Source organism: Copadichromis virginalis, linkage group LG5, assembly GCF_057382275.1.
Source record: "Copadichromis virginalis isolate Kocher_CV1m ecotype Utaka linkage group LG5, C_Virginalis_male_GT1.1, whole genome shotgun sequence".
NCBI lineage: Eukaryota > Metazoa > Chordata > Actinopteri > Cichliformes > Cichlidae > Copadichromis > Copadichromis virginalis.
The window spans coordinates 33,016,902-33,037,535 of NC_140622.1; the positions used below are offsets into that span (position 1 = coordinate 33,016,902).

General features: G+C 40.2%; 2 protein-coding genes across 12 annotated transcripts in view; both read left to right on the forward strand.

Moving 5' to 3' along the window:
* ece1 (endothelin converting enzyme 1) overlaps positions 1-10,013 on the forward strand; it is a 32,073-nt gene extending 22,060 nt beyond the window's left edge. For both annotated transcript variants that reach the window (XM_085457392.1, XM_085457391.1), the window contains 16 exons: positions 105-317; positions 422-546; positions 654-800; positions 1,110-1,175; positions 1,440-1,628; positions 2,251-2,393; positions 2,642-2,756; positions 5,029-5,139; positions 5,219-5,317; positions 5,454-5,531; positions 5,649-5,752; positions 6,006-6,116; positions 6,554-6,621; positions 6,694-6,884; positions 7,319-7,414; positions 8,089-10,013. In XM_085457392.1, the coding sequence (XP_085313518.1) occupies positions 105-317; positions 422-546; positions 654-800; positions 1,110-1,175; positions 1,440-1,628; positions 2,251-2,393; positions 2,642-2,756; positions 5,029-5,139; positions 5,219-5,317; positions 5,454-5,531; positions 5,649-5,752; positions 6,006-6,116; positions 6,554-6,621; positions 6,694-6,884; positions 7,319-7,414; positions 8,089-8,265 (2,033 nt within the window). In that variant the 3' untranslated portion in view covers positions 8,266-10,013. The remainder of the gene's footprint in view (positions 1-104; positions 318-421; positions 547-653; positions 801-1,109; positions 1,176-1,439; positions 1,629-2,250; positions 2,394-2,641; positions 2,757-5,028; positions 5,140-5,218; positions 5,318-5,453; positions 5,532-5,648; positions 5,753-6,005; positions 6,117-6,553; positions 6,622-6,693; positions 6,885-7,318; positions 7,415-8,088) is intronic.
* Positions 10,014-10,513: 500 nt separating this feature from the next.
* The window catches only part of eif4g3a (eukaryotic translation initiation factor 4 gamma, 3a), a 70,793-nt gene continuing 60,672 nt past the window's right edge, over positions 10,514-20,634 (forward strand). For 5 of the 10 annotated variants that reach the window (XM_085457397.1, XM_085457400.1, XM_085457401.1 and 2 more), the window contains exon 1: positions 10,515-11,229. In XM_085457397.1, the coding sequence (XP_085313523.1) occupies positions 11,054-11,229 (176 nt within the window). In that variant the 5' untranslated portion in view covers positions 10,515-11,053. Of the gene's footprint in view, positions 11,230-20,634 lie in introns of all 10 variants that reach the window. The other 5 variants (XM_085457395.1, XM_085457398.1, XM_085457402.1 and 2 more) reach the window with 3 other exon arrangements.

Below are 20,634 nucleotides of genomic sequence, written 5' to 3' on the forward strand. Positions count from 1 at the left end.
GATTATCCATTTTGGTTGTTTCCCACTAGCTGATAATGCTGAAAGTGAATTATCCATGAATTTAATATGCTTTAAAACAGTTTTTTGCTTTTTTTGTGCAACAGCACACCCAGGCTTGTGCCTAACAGAGCCATGCATTACTGTGGCCAGTGCGGTTCTGGGAGCAATGGACCGATCCGTAGATCCCTGCCAGGACTTCTATAACTTTGCTTGTGGGGGCTGGATAAAAAACAACCCACTATATGAGGGCAAGTCCCGCTGGGGTTCTTTCAGCAACCTGTGGGAACACAACATGCTTGTAATGAAGCAGTTATTAGGTAAAGATCCTTTATTTGAATGCAGTTCAGTGTTTTTAGTTTTTTTTACCCCCATATTTTTAGCTTGTTTTTTCCACTGGTGTGATTTCATTGTATTTGGGCAGAAAACACAACAATGAAAGGTTTAAGTGATGCTGAAGAAAAGGCCCAGCGATATTATGAGGCCTGCATGAATGAGACCAAGATTGAGGAACTGGGAGCTAAGCCACTCCAACAACTAATTGACCAGGTATGGTTATTCAACTTTAAAAGAAATCATTTTTATTGATTTTAATAAAATTGATTTTCTTGGCTCCATTAGTTTCTGAAAGTGTGCTTAATTCCTGTCTGTTCCAGATCGGAGGATGGGGTCTTACTGAACCTTGGGACAAGGACAACTTCCAAAAAGTTCTGCGAACCGTGTCTGTCAACTTGCGTACTTTTCCTTTCTTCACTGTGTTTGTCAGCACAGACTCCAAAAACTCCAGTACTAACATCATCCAGGTGAGAAGAACAGAAGTTAAAGGTTTAACAGCTTCCTCGAGGACAGGTTTTATCTATTATTCTTGGACCGATTCCTTTGTTATTGCTACAGTATTGGTCTATCTGCTTTCAAATGAATTCATTCCTTTTGTAGGGTGTCACAAGACTATGACAAAAAGGAAAAAGTGGGATCTCTGGCAAGTTTCTGCATTAGCCTACATGCTGGAGTTGCCAGGCTAATGCAGAAACTTGCCAAATGAAAACAAAAGGGCTGATTTTGAGCTTATACAGAGGCCGAACGGAGTCATAGGCTGTTTCTCTTAACACTAGGTGGATCAGACCAGCCTGGGACTACCTTCACGTGATTACTACCTCAACAAAACTGCAAATGAAAAGGTATTGTCTACAGTGTTAGACTGGTTTTAGTTATGACAGTTTGCATGCAAGGGTGCACAGTAATTTAAACACACCCTGAGCCTCGTTGCCTTGTTACAAAAGGAAGTCAAATATTTAATAATATTCCTATTTTGGCCTCGGGGGATAAACTCTGCATAGTAGCATGTGGTTCCATAGTTTGAATTCTTTCCTAATTTAAGTTTATAATGCATTCAAACATTTTCTCCATACAACCCTGTCTCAATGTGCTGCCTTTCTTTATAGTATCTGACAGCATACCTCAACTTTCTAGTGGAGTTGGGAGTTCTTCTGGGTGGCACAAAGGAAAGTTCTCGGGCCATGATGGAGGAAGTTTTAGATTTTGAAACCACCCTGGCCAACATCACAGTCCCTCAGGAGGAGAGAAGAGATGAGGAGCTCATTTACAATAAGATGGAGGCAAAGGACCTGACAGTGAGTGTCTCCAGAGATCTCTTCTTCTAACTTCAGGTTTAACCGCATGTTTCTGGGGTTCCAAAGCTGTCTCAGTTCCTACTGCAGACTTAACAGGCCCTGGAGTATGTCTTAGCAATTGTGTAAAGTCTTTCCCAGTTGCGTATCATAAGATGTGGATTGCTACAAGCACTCTTGTGTAACAACAGTACTGGTTAGTAAGAGCGATTCTGTTGCTTCGAGCTTGGAGTAAGCATTTCATGTTTTTCCTAATATTATAGGTTTCTTATGTCTAAGTTATGTCTTTGTTTTGTTTGTGGCTGGCTTTATGCTGCACACTGTATGTTTGCATGTGATACCTTGTAGCTAGATCAGGAAATGCTGTGGTTTACTGAGAGCCTTTGTGTGACTGCCATTTAAAGATTTTGGGGTGAGTGAAGTCAGATAGGCAAAGTATGCTGAACTTCCAGTGTAGGCCTCAGTTTTGATGGTATCGGCAAAGGGAAGAACAAATGTTTGCAGTATTTAAACTTTCTTCAAATGTCAGCTGCACTGTGAATGACCATGAATGTACGTTAAGATCACTGTAAAGAAGCCCAGACTCTTCTCATCATTCCTCAGTTGCTTGTTTTGTGTGTTGCAGACTCTAGCTCCAGCAGTGGACTGGATGCCATACCTCAGAGAAATGTTTGCTTCTGTGTCACTTAATGGATCAGAGCCAGTGGTGGTTTATGCCAAAGAATACCTCCAGAAAGTGTCTGACCTCATAACTAAAACAAATAAAAGGTGAGGTGCAAAGAAACTCTTAATCATTTTTTTCTTTAACGTGTCAAAGACAGGTTGCATAACGTTGTGAACACAGCTATGTAAATATCTGTTCCCCTAGATTTATTATGCAGTCAAATAAATAAAATGGAGCAGAGGAGATCAACAGTCTACAATAACTCTTGTACATTTACATGATAAGACCAACTGCTTGGATTTATTGTGAATTGCCCCTTCTTCAATTAACAGATATTTTTATCTTTTGTAAGCCTTCTCAACAACTACATGATGATGAAAGTAGTGAGAAAGATGGCCTCAATTTTGGATCAAAAGTTCCAGGATGCAGAGCAGCGTTTCCTTGAGGTCATGTATGGAACCAAGAAGGTAAGGGATGAAGCCTTAGGCCTTGTCACTATAATCAATGTCTTCCTGGTTATCTCAACACTCGATGGGCATATTGGAATGCATCTGGGCACTGGCAGTTAAATTGGATATAAAAACATGTCAAACCAGCTTTAACTGGTGTTAATGTTAAATCTTTGCCAGATCAATTTGTATTTATTTCTATAATACTGCTTCTGTAGGGATGGGTTCTATCCTTTTGTGATCCTAAGTAAATTAAGTTCACATCAGTAATCAGAAGGCAGTTTATATTGTAAAGACTCTACAAATTCTAGCAATTAGACTGCCCTTATATGTGAAACTATTTGGCAGCAGTGGGGAGGAAGAACTTAAACAGCCACCAGACTACAGGAGAGGAAGACAAACGTTAAAGGCATGGGGGGGTCTCTTTAGTGCATAAGGGGAAGTGTCTCAGTGGTGAGCCTATAGCAGCATAACTAGGAGATGGTTTGAGGTCACCTGATCCAGCCCTAACTGTAAGCTTTATCAAACAGCCTTGCATCTAATCTTAAAGTAGAGAGGGTGTCTGTCTTCAGAATCAAAGCTGGAGAGGTGTCTAATAGCAGAAGGCTCAAACTTGCATTATAGATGGCTTAAATATGCACCTTCTTAGAAACAAGTGGCAGTAACAGCTAGGGGCAGAAGTAAGAATAAAATGAATATGTAAAGTGTTCACTTCATAAAATGCAGACACAGTAACGGGAATCTGCAGTTTCCTGCTCTGAAAATACTCCAACTCCAAACTGCATCCTTCTTTGTTTTTACTTGCATTTGAAAGTTTCTGGGTTGATTCAGAAATGACAGCTTGTTGAGTAATTCCTGCTTTAAGAGTTTGCTCAGTGACATAATGTAAGCATACAGTCTTGTGACATTTAAATTCAGATCAAAGGGTGCATTCACAAAAATGACAGCAAGTTTGCTCACCTGACTCATTATGTTGAACTTTGTAGAGAGCGGAGTTAAACTGTCCAGGTCTTGAGTTGGCTGCTACATAAATACAGTGGCAGTAAATGACGTCACACCTCCCCAGAAAGAGTACAGATAATCTGCAGTCTTGTGAATGCAAAGTATTCACACTACTTTCCTATAATAGAGGAAAAAATGGCTGACATACAAAGAGCAGTTTCAACTTTCTAGAGAGCAAAGGTTAATATGGAGTTATTTTTACAGTAAATAAAACCCAAATGATTTGCTCTACGAAACACAATGATGCTACAGATTTTATTTTTTTATTTTTCAAACAAATAAAACTTTATGGAAGGTCAGCTCAATCTCTAAAGTTGTGCTTCCTGTTTGACTGTGAATACTCCAGTGACTTCATCCCTTATTGGAGGAAGATCTGTTCCCTGTCTCGTTACCCACTGGGGTCAAGCTGAAATAACAAACCAATACTCTGCGTGCGTCTTTGTTTCTGTTCCACATCTCATTTTCCATCTGTATGCCGAGCGGATTCTAACGTTTTCTTGCTCTGAACGCTTGCGTCTTTTTTTTTTTTTTTTTTTTTGCCTACAGCTCTGTCATTTTCACCTGAAGATAAACTTGTGTTAATCTAGAGGTAGCAAAATTATACTTTGCAAATACAAGGAAAACCTTTAAAAACAGTTATGAGAAATTAATTTTGTAATTGCAAAATTTAATTTGAATAACTGAGGTTTGTTTTAAAGTGCATTTTAGATTTAGGGGAAAATGACAAATGTAACTACTTAACAAATGAAAGAGTTTCTGGTATCAGTGTGTTGTGACTCAGGGCAGCATCAAAAATTGGGTGTGGCATGTAGAGTGCTGTGAGCTATATACAATCGCTGAGCCTAGAGAGATGGCATTTAAAATTTGCTTAAAATAACAGCTCGAAGGTCATAGACAAAGCAATTTATCAAGTATATGGTTCACTTTCTATCAGAGGTCTTGGCATCCTTCATAAAATTGTTCAAAAAAATAGTAGTGTTACACCTTAATTATATATTCTAACAGCAGGAATGCAATAAGCAGGATGCAGACCTCCACTTCAAAATTGGTGAATTTATTTCTAGCCATGTAGATCTGTTTATCATAGTCGGGGTTCTAGGCAATTTAAATGCAGCAAGTTAAAACTTATGAGGATTAGTCATGTGTAATCTGGGAAATCTAGGAGGTGGTAACTAATCTGAAGCAAGAAAAATATGGCAGCCTAAAAAAACACTGCACAAGGCAAATGACACCTAACAACCAGTGAAGGGTGCATCGTTTTCTTTAACGCGTCTTGGGTTTTTTGCAGAGCTGCACTCCACGCTGGAAGCTGTGCGTCAGCGACACAGACAGTGCCTTGGGCTTTGCTCTTGGCGCGATGTTTGTCAAAGCCACCTTTGCTGAGGACAGCAAAGCCATTGTAAGTGTTTCAAGGTTCTTCCTTCAAAATAGCATCTGCGAGAGATCGATTGACGTCTCTTTGTCTTCCTGTGCTTCAGGCTGAGAAAATGGTTACAGAAATTAAGCAGGCATTTGAGGATGGATTGAAGTATGTGAGCTGGATGGACACAGAAACAAAAAAGGCAGCAAAAGAAAAAGTGGGTATAAAGCATCCCCCTGGTGCTTTATGGTGACATCTGTGCATGAACTGTTTTCTGTGTAGAAGTGGCAGAGAAATGCAGCACTGCCATCTGCTGTGAAAATATGTCTCTTACAAATTGTCGTCTTTCACAGGCAGATGCAATATACAACATGGTCGGGTATCCTGAATTCATCATGAATGGCACGAAACTGGATAAAGTGTTCAATGATGTAGGTAAATGCAAAAGTGGATTACAGGTCCTAACTTCTCACTTTTGTTTGTCATGGTCTCTTTTGCCTGATTAAAATGCTGAATTTTATTTTCTGTTACTTTGATTCCTCTTTCAGTTTGCTGTGGTGTCAGGCCTTTACTTCCAGAATGTTATGCAGTACTACAACTTCTCAGGCAGAGTGACTGCAGACCAGCTGAGGAAACCTCCCAACCGAAACCAGTGAGTTCCTCAGTTTTAACCCTCTTTCCCACCATCCTTCTCACAGGGGAGGTAGCACACTGTTATGGGAGTGAATTTCTATTGGCGTGTGTGCATTATACTGACGTAGCAGAACCAAACTTTGTCTCTAATTGAGCTATGGAGGAGGGGTTAGATTAAGGTTCCCATTAGTTTCAAACTGATCTGAAGTCTGTGTAGGAACAGGAACTTGATGTTGATCTCATGAGGTGCATTCTTGTACCTTGTTTTGCAGGTGGAGCATGACCCCTCCAACAGTAAATGCCTATTACAACCCAACAAAAAATGAGATGGTTCTGCCTGCAGGAATCCTGCAAGTTCCATTCTACAGTCGCTCTTGGCCTAAGTATGTCCTCCATGTGTTGTTGGAGTTTGCTAAATAAAGTAATTAACACTCTTTATTCTGCTGTGAAAGGCATTTATATTTGGCTGACAAACTGACCGTCACATTTACTCACATTCATATACTACTGAGATTCAAATCCAGAGCTGCTGCTTTGAGGCAACAGTGCTAACAGCTGTTCCACCCAAACACAATTTTCCACCTTCTTAGTCTTTGTGTTCACTTGAAGCCAGTAGCCACTTAGATTAACGTGAAATACAAATGACTTTCTCACACTTGAGACCAGCACCTACACTATTTAAGCCTCTGAGGTCTGAGTCATCATGGGTGATGATATCATAGGCGATCAAAAGATGTCAGTTTTGGCTTTAAATCATTGTCTGTGACTTAAAACTCAGCAAATCTGTTTAACAACCCTCTAAATTTTCTTTATTGTGTAGAGCTCTCAATTTTGGTGGAATTGGAGTTGTCATGGGCCATGAGCTGACTCACGCATTTGATGACCAAGGTAAAAAAATCTTAATTTGTATTTTCAGAGTGACTTAAACTTGACCAAAACTAATAATATTTGTATTCAAAGGCAGGGAGTATGATAAAGATGGAAACCTACGCCCTTGGTGGAAGAACTCTTCTGTTGAAGCTTTCAAGACGCAGACCCAGTGCATGGTGGAGCAGTATGGCAATTACAGCATCAACCAAGAGTCTCTGAATGGAAGACAAACGCTGGGAGAAAACATCGCTGACAACGGTGGACTCAAGGCTGCTTACAACGTCTGTCAGATAAGAAGCACGGCTCACCTTGAAACCTCATGAAATATTTAAATGTGCAGAAAGGGGCTTTCTGTGAGCAATGCTGGTATAAGACTGTATTTGGGTTATAACCAAGTTTTGACACATTGCATGCTTACAAGGTCAGACGAGCAGTGCACAGATTTGCCATTAAGCCCCTGTAGCAGTTTATCTCTCAGGCCTGCTGTGGGTCATATCATTAATCTGTATTGGAAAAAGGTTGTCTAGTTTACAGTGAAGCCTGGAAATGCAACAGGTGGCTATGAGTGGCCTTGTCAGCCTCTAGTTACTACTTCACATGCACACATTCTTTCCATGTAATGAAAGGTCATAAGCTGTGAGGCAGATGACCAAATGCTATAGAAGCAAAAGTGATGCCCTAGAAGTAAATTGAGGTGCTTCTTTTTGTTTTGAAGGCTTATTTAAACTGGATTAAAAAGAACGGTGAGGAGGCCACGCTGCCAGCGCTGGGAATGACGAACCATCAGCTGTTTTTTGTGGGGTTTGCCCAGGTTTGTACCAACCAACACTGCTTCTGCTTTAAAGCCTTAATACACATCTGGGGGTGTGCTTTGAGCTGTAAACTGTTCAGAATAACAATTTGTGGTTACCATCTTGGCTTGGTTCTCAGCGTTGCATTTACCACACTCAAAGGATACACAAGTTTGCCACACTTGTTCCTGTTTGTTTCTGACAGGCTCTAAGAAAGCTGGTATGTCACAGATCTCGATTGTATGCTTGTATGCAAAACCATGGCTGTAGGAAGACAACAAGACCTATTATAAGCTTTGTAGTGTAAAACTCTGTAATAAACACCAATGCTAAAACACTGCTATAAGATGGGTGGTGGAGGGGACAGGTTTGAATAGAGAGATTTTGATCTTAAAGTCTCTCAAGATATGCTGCTCAAAAATTAAAGGAACACTTAAATCACACACTGGATCTTGATGAATAAAATATGAAAGTTGGAAAGTACATACTAGTCTGTGGAACTGAAAATCACTCCAAAAATCAAAGTGGGAGACAAATCAAACTTTTTGGGCTTGTCTTGTTGTTGCCTCTCAAATGTACCTGTTGTCATGGTAATTTGCACCAAAGCAAATTATTCTCAACAGCTTTTTGAGTAACTCTGAAGGATTAGGTAGACAAATAACTCATCCTTGTCTCATCTCTGTTCCTCTCACAGGTATGGTGCTCTGTCAAGACACCTGAGAGCTCGCATGAGGGCGTTATGACAGATCCTCACAGTCCTCCGAGATTCAGGGTCATCGGCACAGTGTCAAATTCACGTGAATTCTCAAAGCACTTTGGATGCAAAGCAGATACTCCCATGAACCCAAATCACAAGTGTGAGCTTTGGTGATGCCTCGTTGATCACGGAGTTTAACAGGAGTGAAACTGACACTGGGGGTGGGGGTTGTTTAAGATGCCAACAAAGCCTCATGAGACTGGGATGCAGGTATCACTGAAAGTCCCCTTTTGCTACTTAGTGCTTATCAGGCTGTTTATCGGGACAAAATGTGGCTGCTGTGTTGGAAGGATTGCAATCTTCACTACTTCTATGCAAAGACTGTTTTAGCAAACTGCATTCCCCGAAATTGAGATTTAATGTCGCTTTATTTTGTTTTTGGTTTGTTTGAACGCTTTGAAAAACCACCTGATAGTTACGATGGAGGAACCACTCTTCTGGCTTCATATTTTCAAATGAGCAGATTAATGGGACTTTTTGTTACTTTCCACTGAGCTTTTATCTGCTGCTTTTATTGAATGTTATATTTAAAGTTTTTGTTCTTTTATACAAGTGAACCAGGAATTTAAATATTTTTTTTTGTTTATTTTTTTTTTTTAACCTGAGGAAAGTGCAGTTAACACTGTTTTTTTTTTTTTTTTTTTTTTTTTTTTTTTTTTTTAAAGCCGTTAAGGGGTAAAAAAAAATACTGTTTTAATGATGCAAGTGTTTGCCTTTTAACACTTAATATTCCAAAAATGTGTACAGTCTGGTCAGTGTCATTCAGAACTTGAGTAAGCAGAGCCACAATGTGCCATGCCCATTTATACATTTTGTCACAAATTTTGTACATTAAAACCAAACTAGAAACATTTCCCTTGTTCAGTTTATTTGATTCATGCATCACTTTAATTCACAGGCAAGATTCTGACCTGACACACGGTGACCAGAGGCTCAGATTCTGCATACGTTTTGTTTGGGTCCAGTGGTCTTCCCTGGGCTAATTTTGGGTGTCATTTGACTTTTTGCAAAATGTTTTCTGCATCAGTTTCATTGAAATATCTATGAAAAGAGTTGGGCACAGGTGACACCTGCCAAATTCATAGACTAGAAGTTAATGCTGTAAGGTTCTTCCACTTTGGTGGGTGTTTTGTTTTTTCTTTAGCAATACAATCCTCAAGTTGTTGTTCATTATCCCTCTTGACTAAACTTGATGATCTGGCTTTCTGTTATCTTCAGTTTGCCTTGATTCAGGTGTAATCTGAATTTCTGATATTGGGTTACTTTGTCTTTTACAGTAGTAGGTTATAGGTGTAAATGAATATGTTGCCTGATCATAAATCAGATTTTTAAATGGCTCAGACATGTTCAAAACCTTTGTGCATTCAGAACATTTCATGTAGACCGGTTTTGATTTGTCAGAAGTACAAAATATGATTGGACAAACTAGCAACAGTATGAGGGTGGAAATTGGCTCACAGCTTGAGGTTTTTGTTTTTTCTAAATGTTCTGGCTCCTTCATGGTTATTACCCTGCCTATGCGTGCAGGGTACTAGAGGATGAATGGATGTACAGCTGCTGCATATATCAATTTTTCTTAAGTCCTCTAATTTTATTGTTTTCACCACCTCCCAACTTAAGGTACTGCACTCAAGTCATTAACTACTGAAATTTTTCAATAAAATGTACTGCTATTCCTTTTAAGGTGATGCAAAATGTAGATTCCTCCTTGGACTATCTTAAAAGATCTTGGGCATCTGTTTTGTAAATGAATACATTGAATAAGGAAGGCAATCTCAAATTGTTTTCCTTATGTCTCAGATTTTTAAGTGGGGGTAAAGGGTCTTTCACTGGCTCACTTTTAATAAAAGAAGAAAAAAATCCGTGCTGTGTTGTAATGCTGGTATTCCCAGGTCATAATGCACAAGTTTGGTCGATTTGGGTTGCATTTAGTCCCAGATTTGTTTGATATTCGTGCACTTAAAAGGGGTGAATTAGGAACAATGAATTGGGATCTTTTAATTCATGATTAATTTCACTGGTCTTGCCTACTTGAGATCACATTGGGATGTGACTTATGAAGTAAATTAGTTGGGCATCCTTGAGCTAAGGGAAATGCCTTGCGACTCAAACGCGAGAACGGTAGATGGCAGTAATAACACACAATTGTTAACGCACAGCGCTGGTACTTCAATAGCCGAATACGTAAGATGATTATTTTTGTCCATACAGAAACCTAATTTACTATAAACACCTGTGCAATCTCATTAATTTATTTTAGTAGTAATAAAAGGAGCCGGGTTTGTTACAGTTAGCAGTTACAGTCGTGATGCGACCGTTATTAATTCTAATTTCAAACTGGATTTTAAAATAGTGAAAAACTGATTTGGAACACATTTGGGGAGCGTCAGCCACGCCGTTTTCGTGTTTTGGTTGAAGGTTAGTTGATTACCCGAGCGATTCCGTAACTGGCCGAGGATTGCCGAATCATCTGTCCTGCCCGGACTGCTGGAAGCGGCCGCAACGCCATGTTGGCGAAGTCTCTCATCTATGTGCGAAAAAAATGATAGAAAACACACTTGCCGAGAAGAAAAGGTAGATCGCCGAGGGAGGTTGAAGATCGCGGCGATTGTTTTTTTTTTTAAACAGAAACTAACCGAGCCGGATCCGCAGAGGTTCCGGACGGGTGAGGGAGGCTAAACCTCCCACCGTCCCCATGAATAGCACCGCTGATCCTAACAGCGACTTTCCATGAAAAAAAGACGTTTGTGTTGCTATTCGAGCTTCGTTATCCCAATTCGTTAAAGGGATTTTGGGGCCTGCTTCAAGAATCCGCAACGCTTGCTCTATGTATGCAGGCTAGGCGCTGTTTGCATCAGTATTTATTAAGATATTGTTTTTATTTGTTATTGATTTTTTTGCGATGAGTTTGCCACCGAAAGTGGTCCCCAAACCCGCCGCTGTCGCAGTTAGCGGACCTGGAAGTGGCCCCTCTCCGTCGAGCCAACTGCGGGCTACCCTGACCTCCGTGTCTCTGCCGCCGGGAGCCCCAACTGCTCCTCAGCCCGGCGCTGTTCAGCCACCCCAGTATCCTTTGACGTGGGTAACGCAGAAATTACTTGTTTTCATGCATAATTTTCCCCTGTGACTGTAGCACATACTGATGTTTAATTAGTGATTAATAGCAGAGGTTGGACGTGGGGATGATGGTTTCGTTTGGAGGGAGCTGGGAGGGGAGGGGACAATTACCTAGCTAACTGTGCTAACGTTAGCTCCCGAAGCCGGTTGTCAAAGCTAACGGGGGGAGTTGACGCCACACCACTGATTATCAGATATAACTGGCATGTTCCAGTAAAAGTGGTGGTACATGATAATGTTAAATAAAGAGGTACTATTAGGTACAGTAAAGCTTTATCACCGTATCTCAACACCGGTTACCGGCTTTGTTCAGCTTTGGTTGTTGACTAGCAAGGTGCAGTTATTGCACGGTGCCAGCTAGTTAATGCTAGCAAGTGCCCAAGTCCGTCAATGCAGCGTCGCAAAGCAGTGCAGCTTCCTGTGGCTTTATTATATGTAACGGAGCTAATGGTACTTGCCTAAGATTTAGGCCCGGCTTGTGGGAAATGGACACAGCTTCCAGTTTTACATTAACGTTTTGTTTATTTGTTCATCCGGAGAGGCCTGTCAGTGCCAGAGCTGAGCTGTGATGGTGACAGCCGTCAGAAAGATGCTCGCTTGTTTTAATGACCGTCTTGACTCTTATAATGAAGTCTGGTTTGGTATGATTACAGTCAGCTGAGAAATCTCTTTAAAATTCCTTCACAACCATTTCTGTTTGTTCTCCTGAGAATCTGTCTCCAAATATTTAGCAGGCACTGTGTAATTATATATAAAAAGTTTATAATAATAATTATTACGGCCTTGTGCTCTTACTCTCCTTTGGGTGTACTAGGGGATGGCCCAGTTTTAATCTCTACCCTCAATTTGGTGAAGTCATAGTGGTTATGTCAGCTTGTGTTTTATTTACAGCATGGTGTCAGTAGTGTGTGTGAGAGAGGATTAAGTTGATGTCTCCTGGCTGCCGGTGGCAGAGAGATGTATCTGTTTTGTGATCTGACAGCTTCTGCTGTGGCTTTGGGGTGTGATGGCTCAACCTGATTTCCTGCCTCCCACAGTCAGAGCCGCCCTGTGTTTATGACATCTGTAAGGGGCACCAGGTTGCTGGTTGTAGCAGGTGGTAGTATAAAGGTCCCTCTTGATTTGTTGCATGTTGTGATTTTTTTGATTTGTCTGTCAGTAAACCAAACACAACAGAAAAGATTAACATTCTCTTTATCTGCTGTTGCATGGCCTCTTTTGACTCTCAAGCTCTTTGTAATTGGTGCTACATTTGCTTAACCTACTTTCAGGTGCATGATAGTGAGGGCCTACTGACTGAGTACAAAAATACACCACTTATCCATTTTAAACATTGTTTAAGAAAGACAGATAACAGGAATCCACTTTTTGCATGTAATTGTAAGTTATGGTTATTAAAAATTAGCTTAACCATGCTGCCTTATTTGGTATGATGTGCTATTGCTGGTTACTTTATGAGATTATTTGAGATTAAACTTGTGGTAAAACTGACTTGAATTAATGTGATTTTTAGAGGGAAAAGATTTTATAATGTCCCTGTAGCTAGTTATGGCAACAAGATTAAACTGCCAGGACCTCTCCCTGAGTGGCGTCCACTTTGCACTGAACCCCAGTGGCTCCTCTGGATGGAAGGCTCATAGAAGGGTGGGTTCATGTGGCTCTTTCGGGCTGGGCCCACCAAAGGTCCTCTTATAGGCCTGATTCCTGCGTGGGGCCCCGGAATCCTGGGCAGGGCAAATGGCTTCACTGAATTCCTTTTCTTTAGTGGGGTTTTCTGAATCACACTTAATCTGGTCCCTCACCTAGGATAAGTTTGTCTAGGGAGGTCCTACTAGGGGCAAATAACTCATGACAACAAAGCTTCTGGGACCACTTGGGCATGGAGACCCCACCCGCACTCCCCTACATATCCCGTGACCCAGCACCATGGTAAGGTAGAGTAGAGCCCTTCACATAGATGAGCGGCAAATGAGATGGTTCAGGCACCTGACAAGGAGGCTGTCCTTGGCATCTTGGTGTTTTGGGTTTGTCCATATTAGGAGGAGACCCAGAGCCAACCTCAGGACACTCTTGAGAGATTACCTTGGTGTCTTCCTAGGAAGAACTGGCAGAGGTGACTGATAAGGGACACTACTATACTGTGACCCTATAACCCAGATCAGTGTCAGAAAATGGATACGGTTCACAATGAGTATTACTTTCACTGAAATTCTGATCATTCCTTGTTCTTTTGTTATTGATTGATTAAAAAAAATGCCTGGTGTGGCACGTTAACAACTTTTCAGCTCTTAAGCAATAAAAAAGACGCTGTGGGCTCTCTTCAAAAGAGAAATAATCAGACCAATGATAAACAAATATTTTCAATTATTTTTGATTTAATTTAGTGAAGCATAAAATACACTTTAGTCTATCCAGAGAGCAGAAATGCAATTGTCAATTCACTTTGACAATGGACTATTTTTAAATACATCATACACAGCAGGAAGGTCCCACATGGTACAGATTTTTATTACTCTTTTGTAGTATTTTATACATGTTATCATTATTATTATTGTTATTGTAACCACTTAGTTTAGTGTTGGGCTCTAAAAACAACTTGGGTATATTCAGAAAAAGATTTTACACCTGTTGCCACTTCAAAGCCCTGTTTTCTTGTTGTTTTCCTACATATATGCTGCAGACAGGAAATACAATTTCTTTTGAAATATATAAGTGTCAAAGTCATGCTGGCTGATGTCATTCAGCAGGATAAACAAACTCAAGGAGATGAGTAAATGTTGGTTCCGATGTTTGACCGATGAATGTGGGTGTGTATTTGTTGATGGTGTAGGTTCAAGAGGTGATCACCTCGGTAGTTATCTTGGAGTCTGCATTCTGCAGTGGTTTTGTATTAAATTTTATCAGGAGGAAATAGCAGTCTAAATTAAACTGTATCTGCATCAAATTAGTGAAGTTAACAGTAAAATAAACCAAGCCAATTTCTTCTGGGCCTTCCCTGTTACTTCACAGATTCCTGTGAATACACTAGACTGTACAGCGTTTGAGTTTTATGTCTGTATGTAAACAGACCGTCTGAGTGTTGCCACTAGGCTGACCTCTCACTCTGTTGTGACCTCTAAGGTCAGGAGAGTGGGATCATATTACTCTCTGTCTGGCCTTGTGTGTGGGAATTTCTTCTTTGGCAAAGTTGGTGTGTGTCATTGTGGTTCCTGTGGGGGAACATGTGTGTGATGGAGGGGGGGGGGGGGGGCAGTTTGTCTGTTCCTGGTTGCCAGAGAGACGCCAAGCGCATGCGTCTGCTGCTACACTTGCCAGACAATGGCACTGCTGCTTAGCATTCAGAGAGAGAGAGGCCAAGGTGGCGCTTCCCACCATCTGCCAACAAAGGGCCAGGTCACCCAGCCTGCCTCAGCCCCCCCTCATTTCCTTCCATCCCCCCTCAGCTCACCTCACCCCACTGCTGAGCCAGCTGAGAAAACTGAGGGTTTCTCCTTATTTTTTTGCCCCCTGATCTTTTTTGTTGGTTCCCCTATCTAACTCCACAATTTCTAGACTTGCTCCTTTTTGTCTTTAGAATTTTAATAGTTTTTAAAATAATCATTAGTGGTTGTGCCCTTAATATTAAAAAAAGAAGTGTCTTGAAAATTCCTGTAGAAGCCACTTGACTGCTATCTTTATATGCCTCTGGGAACTTATTTACTTAGTTATTTTGAAGCAGGATCTAAAATCAGCTGTTATTTCAGTGGTCAGCAGGAGATGAACACTGAACATGAAGATGATTGAGCGTGCGTCAAGGCTGCATACAAGATTTACTTTGTTTATCCCAAAGATGTGAAATACATGTTACAGCAGTCTGAACAGTGGAATATGACATTTACAAAGCTCATAAATACACAAAATAAAGAAGCACAGGGTAAATAAAAAAAAAAAGAATTATAGGAGGTCATTTAAAAAGGTAAAAATAATACAATACAACTCAACTCAAAGAAGTCAAAACAAATATATACTGGTATGTGGTGTAAGGTAGTCCTGTAGTGTAGCTGAAATAGAGGGTGCTTCTGTGCCCAGTAACTCAGTGGTGTTGAAAGATTTTATGGCAAAAGTTCCTGGTGCACATCTGTCAATAATTGCAGAAAATAGCCTATATGCTAGAGTGTTGTTAGCTTTTTTTTTGTTATATGTTGTCTTTTCATAACACCTTTGCAGCATATCGACCTAACATGGTACCTACAGTTTAGCTATCTGCGATTTGTTCTGCGCTGGGAAGCGATCTGCTTACATCCTCTGTATTAGATCAGATCCTTTGACGTGTACCAATGTCTCAATAACCAGTTTTTAGGCAGTTGCAGTAATAGTGTTTGGTTGATGTAAAATTCTAAGGCACACTTGGACTTGCATCAACTATTGCAGTAAGTGGTGCAGAGGGTGATTATTTCAGTGACCCACTCTTTATATAGAGAATCAGTAGTATAATTTGATAAAAACCTGCTGAAAGGGTTTGCAGACTTTGCCCCAACAAGGTTTTTCCCCCCTGGGATTTGTATGTCTGTCACCATCTTTGCTGTTGCATAATCCTCCCATAAATTTCCAAGGATTCTTTGAGTGGCATGTCTCTCTCCTTTAATGTGGCCAGGCATGCAGTCACACTCAATGCTATGCACCTATGTAATGTATGTACCCAGCTGGTGGTTCTCACAGAACAGGAGTCCTGTATTTCAGGACAGGTGTGTGCAGCCTGCATGTGAAGATATTCTCATAAGCTCACTCACTGTGGGATGTTATAAATAAACTGCTGAGTTGTTATGAGCCAGCATTGAGGGCCGTTCTTTCCAAAGAGGGCGTGGCCTGTTGTAGAAGACGTCCTGTCAGTTCTCTCCCGGCATTACAATCTGAAGTGACATTTCCACATCATTGTGTATATTGTTTCTGTATTTACTTCTGCTAGAGCATTTCAGACACATCCTGGAATTAGTGGAAAACTGATATTTTCTTATCATGGACACACTGCTTTCAGCTGTTCTTATAATACTGTGCTTGGAGAGCCATCTCACCCACATGATGATGCTCTAAGGTCAGTGATGAAGTTGTTTATGTACTCCTGTCAGCAGGTAGTGCTATTACTTTTTCCATTAAAACTTAGATTTTTGTGTAGGTGCAATAATTTAGACTTTGCCCTACAATTGTACAAATTCAGTGCACTACAGCTAAATAATTGCTTAATTTGTGTGAAGTTGAGAAGGGTTTTTTCAGCGTGTAAGATCTGGGAAATTGTTGTTTGCTAAGCAGATTGAGTATTTGAGGACTATTTGGTAGCACTTTTTGTTTTGAGAGCCCAAATCATCCAGTTTTTATGGGTTACTTCTCTATGTTTCTTGCACATTGATTCTTATGAAAATTCATTACTGACAATAAAATTAATTAAAATACATCACATCAAACAAATTCGCATTTCCTCAATTTTCACAGAAAATAAGTGTTGCTGCAAATAAATGGTTACTTGGTAACAGTAAGTAAGGGCTGTAGTTTTTACCTTGGCAGCATTTTAGAGAGCTGCCTTTCCGCTTATATACAGTGTAGACGTACTGTTGAAAATTCCTCTTAAAACACAGCCTTGTCTTAAGCTTTAAAATTATTATTTAAAGTTTGAATGACAGCCTTGACCTTTGCAGATTTTATGTTAGGATCATATTACCTATATAAAAGGTGGATGTAGTTTCCATGTCTCAAAAGTGAAGCCAGTGCCAAACTGAAGTGTATTTTTTTTTTTTTTCATTGGCTAGCAGGAAGTGACTATTGTGGTTTCAAAAAGAAGCACCTTTTTGGAAGCCTATGGGAAAACTGCCCTTTGCTTCAATTGATCTGATGGCCTCAGACTTTACTGATAAGTGTATGTACTCAGTTGCAGCTTGTAAGGCTCATTGAATACAAAATAATATATTTCTTGGGGTCAATTGTTGTCCTCCAAAAGTTTTAAAAAGTAATTAAAGCTGAGGCAGGCCTCCTGCTTATGTCATTGACAAGTTGTTATCATATTAGTGTGCTTTGTCTCATCACTCAGTGTTCACATTCAGTTTTAAACACTAAAATGCTGACTGCATAAACCAATGCCATGCCAAGAAAACCACATCTGTCTTTTATTCTCAGTCTATCATGTAGTGCTAAGTTGTCAGCTAAAATTAGGGAGCTTGGTTTGTAAAGTGAATCCACAGATTTTGTGGGTGTATTGTATAGATACCTGCTATTTTAATTTTAATTAGGCACTCACCCAAATTGGAGAACACATTTCTTGGGCCATATTATTTGTTATATATTTGCAGTTCACCCTTGAGTTCACTAGCCCCAATAATGAATAATGTAAAGCTTTAATTTTAAGAGCAAGTTAATGAAAATTCACCCTTGAGACCAAAACCATTTTTTATACCAGGTTGTAAACATGCTTATTTTTGCCCCAACTGGCCATTCAAGGAACTGCATTTTTTAAGGTACATTGTGTAATGACTGACTCGTCAGTAAATATAAATAACTCTTTCTCCACCAGCATTACGTCAGTCCTCAGAAAGTGTCATGAGAACTAAGTGCTTTTAGTTGGTCAAATTCATAGTTGGTTGTAACTTACCTAATGTAAGTCTTTGAAAGGCATTATTTCTCATATAGGCACTCTGTTAGAAACCTAGCTTTTATATAAATGATGGTTAGAGCTACTGAGAGATGCTACACACTCATGATAGCCATTTGTCAATGGCAGTCCCACCTAAAAGCCCAATCACAGAGTAATTTTCTTGACTACTGTAATGCACTGTTTTTTGGAGTCAGCCAACGATCTCTTGCTCGTCTTCAGCTCATTCAAAATGCTGCTGCCCGCCTCTTAACTGGTACCCACAGCTATGAACATGTAACACCTATCCTGTCTTCTCTTCATTGGCTTCCTGTTCATCACAGAATTAATTTCAAAGTCCTAACACTGGTTTATAAATGCCTTAATGGTCTTGCTCCCCCATACCTTTCCAAGTTACTTCAGCCTTATATTCCTTCACGGACCCTCAGATCAGCTGACCAGCTGCTGTTGGTTGTCCCAAAATCAAGGCTTAAACGTAGAGGAGAACGAGCCTTTTCAGTTATGGCCCCAAAACTTTGGAATACGCTGCCTTTAAATATTAGACGGGCATCTTCGTTTCCTGTTTTTAAAATGCTTTCGAAAACACACCTTTTTTGGATAGCGTTCAGACTGGCTTGAGTTGATATGGTTTTTATGGGTTTTATTATGTTTTATGTGAGTGTTAGTGGTTGTATCTTGTGTTTTACCCTGTGTTACTGTACAGCACTTTGGGCAAACCTTTTGTTTTTAAACGTGCTATATAAATAAACTGGATTTGGATTTGACATCTTTTCATTTGGTGGTTGGTCACCAGTGGTCATTTTAAGCTTGGTAAGAAGCATCGCCCTTTATTGTATATACCATTCACTCATGGTTCAGTGAGTGGTATCAGTACCTCCAATTAGTTGTCTCTTTAAAGTTAAAGAAAGTTTTGCCTTATGTGCATTTGGTAGTTGCTGATGCATGTCACTGAATGTCAGTCACCTTCTCTTTATGCCCATTACCTCCCTCGCTTGCTACCTGCTACCACATAAATGTGATGTTTTGCTGAATAAAACTTGAAACTAGCTGACAAGAACAAAGGTAAAATTAAAATTTTATTGAGGTCACAAATAAAGGCAACCAACTGCCATTTTCTCATAGACTTATTTACTTTATTTTTAAACTAGATGAGCTTCTGGCCATTGGAAAAGAATGCATGTTTTAATGGTAGATCTGCATTGGCTTCACTTTTTTCCAGGCACGTTATGCTTTGTCCGTCTGTTTTGTTTTTCTCACAGTTTGTGGCTAGAAGTGGGAACTTTCCTGCCCGTTAATTTAAAATTTGTATCTTTATAAAGAAATACAATTTGTGTTTTAGAGATCCACAACCATAGCTGCTTAAGATATGGTTTGTTACAGTTGAATCCAAAAACCTACCACCTATTGTTCATACTGTAGTGAAAGAGCAGTCTCAGCAACAGCAGTGAGAGCTTTGTGAGCTTCGCTTTTATCCAACTGTGTGTGTGTGTGTGTGTGTGTGTGTGTGTGTGTGTGTGTGTGTGTGTGTGTGTGTGTGTGTGTGTGTGTGGCCAGTGTGCCAGCAGGGAGGAGGGTTTGTATCTGCACCATCTGGGTCGTCTCCACTTGCTTCCTGTATGTCCACTTTGAGAAGGTACAGGAAGTACTCTGAAATTTGCAGGTAGTCTACGTCATTCAGACGAGCCTGTAGGACTATCATGTAATTTAACATTTTTGCCCAGCAGAATTTCCATGATGTTTATCAGTCATTGCACCACTCTCATTTCCATTAGACCCTCTCTTGCTTCTTTGTTTTGGATACTTGTCATGATTTCTTGAAGTTGTTAACTTTATAGCTCTGATTCATTCATTTATTCAGGATTAGTTTTTTTGAGCCATATCATCCTCCTGATCAGACGTTTACTATGTGTAAAGCTGTATCTCCTCCTGTCTTCCCCTCTCTGCCTCTCGCACATTCAGCACTTAAGTGGCTTTCCAGTAAGCTAATGATGAAGCAGGGACCGCTGCAGCTTTTCCTTCTTAAATGAAGCTTATAGGTCACTGGAGGGGTTGAGGACAGGGAGTAGTGTTTGATGCTACTTTGGGATCTCAACACGAAAGATGTGTCTGTCTGTTTTAGACCAAAAATGTACCTCCCAATATAAGAAACTACACTTTCTTTTTTCCTTTTTCAGAATGAGCAACTTTTACGGCAAATGTTACTATCTCGTTATCGGTTTGTGATTATATATCCTCAAATATTTCTTGAATTTGTCCATGGGTCAAATGTGAATCCCCCCCCTTCTGATCAGCTTGATGTTATAGGTTATATTTCAGCAGCACTGGCACTCTCATTTTTGAACTGTAAGCCTTTAGATTGACATTGTGCTTGGCCTCCTTCCCAAAGCAGACAATTAATGGAGATTAAAAAAAAAGGCTAATGTCTAATTAGTGCAGTCATCTACTGATATGGTTATGCCTGATGCACACAGTAGAGCATGATTGCAAAGTGTCTGCATCCATCTGGTTGCTCGACCACCCGCATGGAGAGCTTGACATGAATGATGCACGATCACCTTGATATACCACTGCAGTATTAATTTTCTTCTACAGACTCAATAAACTTAAAATAAACCGCAAGAACTTTTAATATGGAAGGAAAACTAAGAATGTGTGAAACCACCATCATTTCTAGTTGCAGATCTAGTTGGAGGGCAGCTCAAGAGTTGGCAGTTCGTCTTGTAATCGGAAGGTTGCCGGGTCGAGCCCCG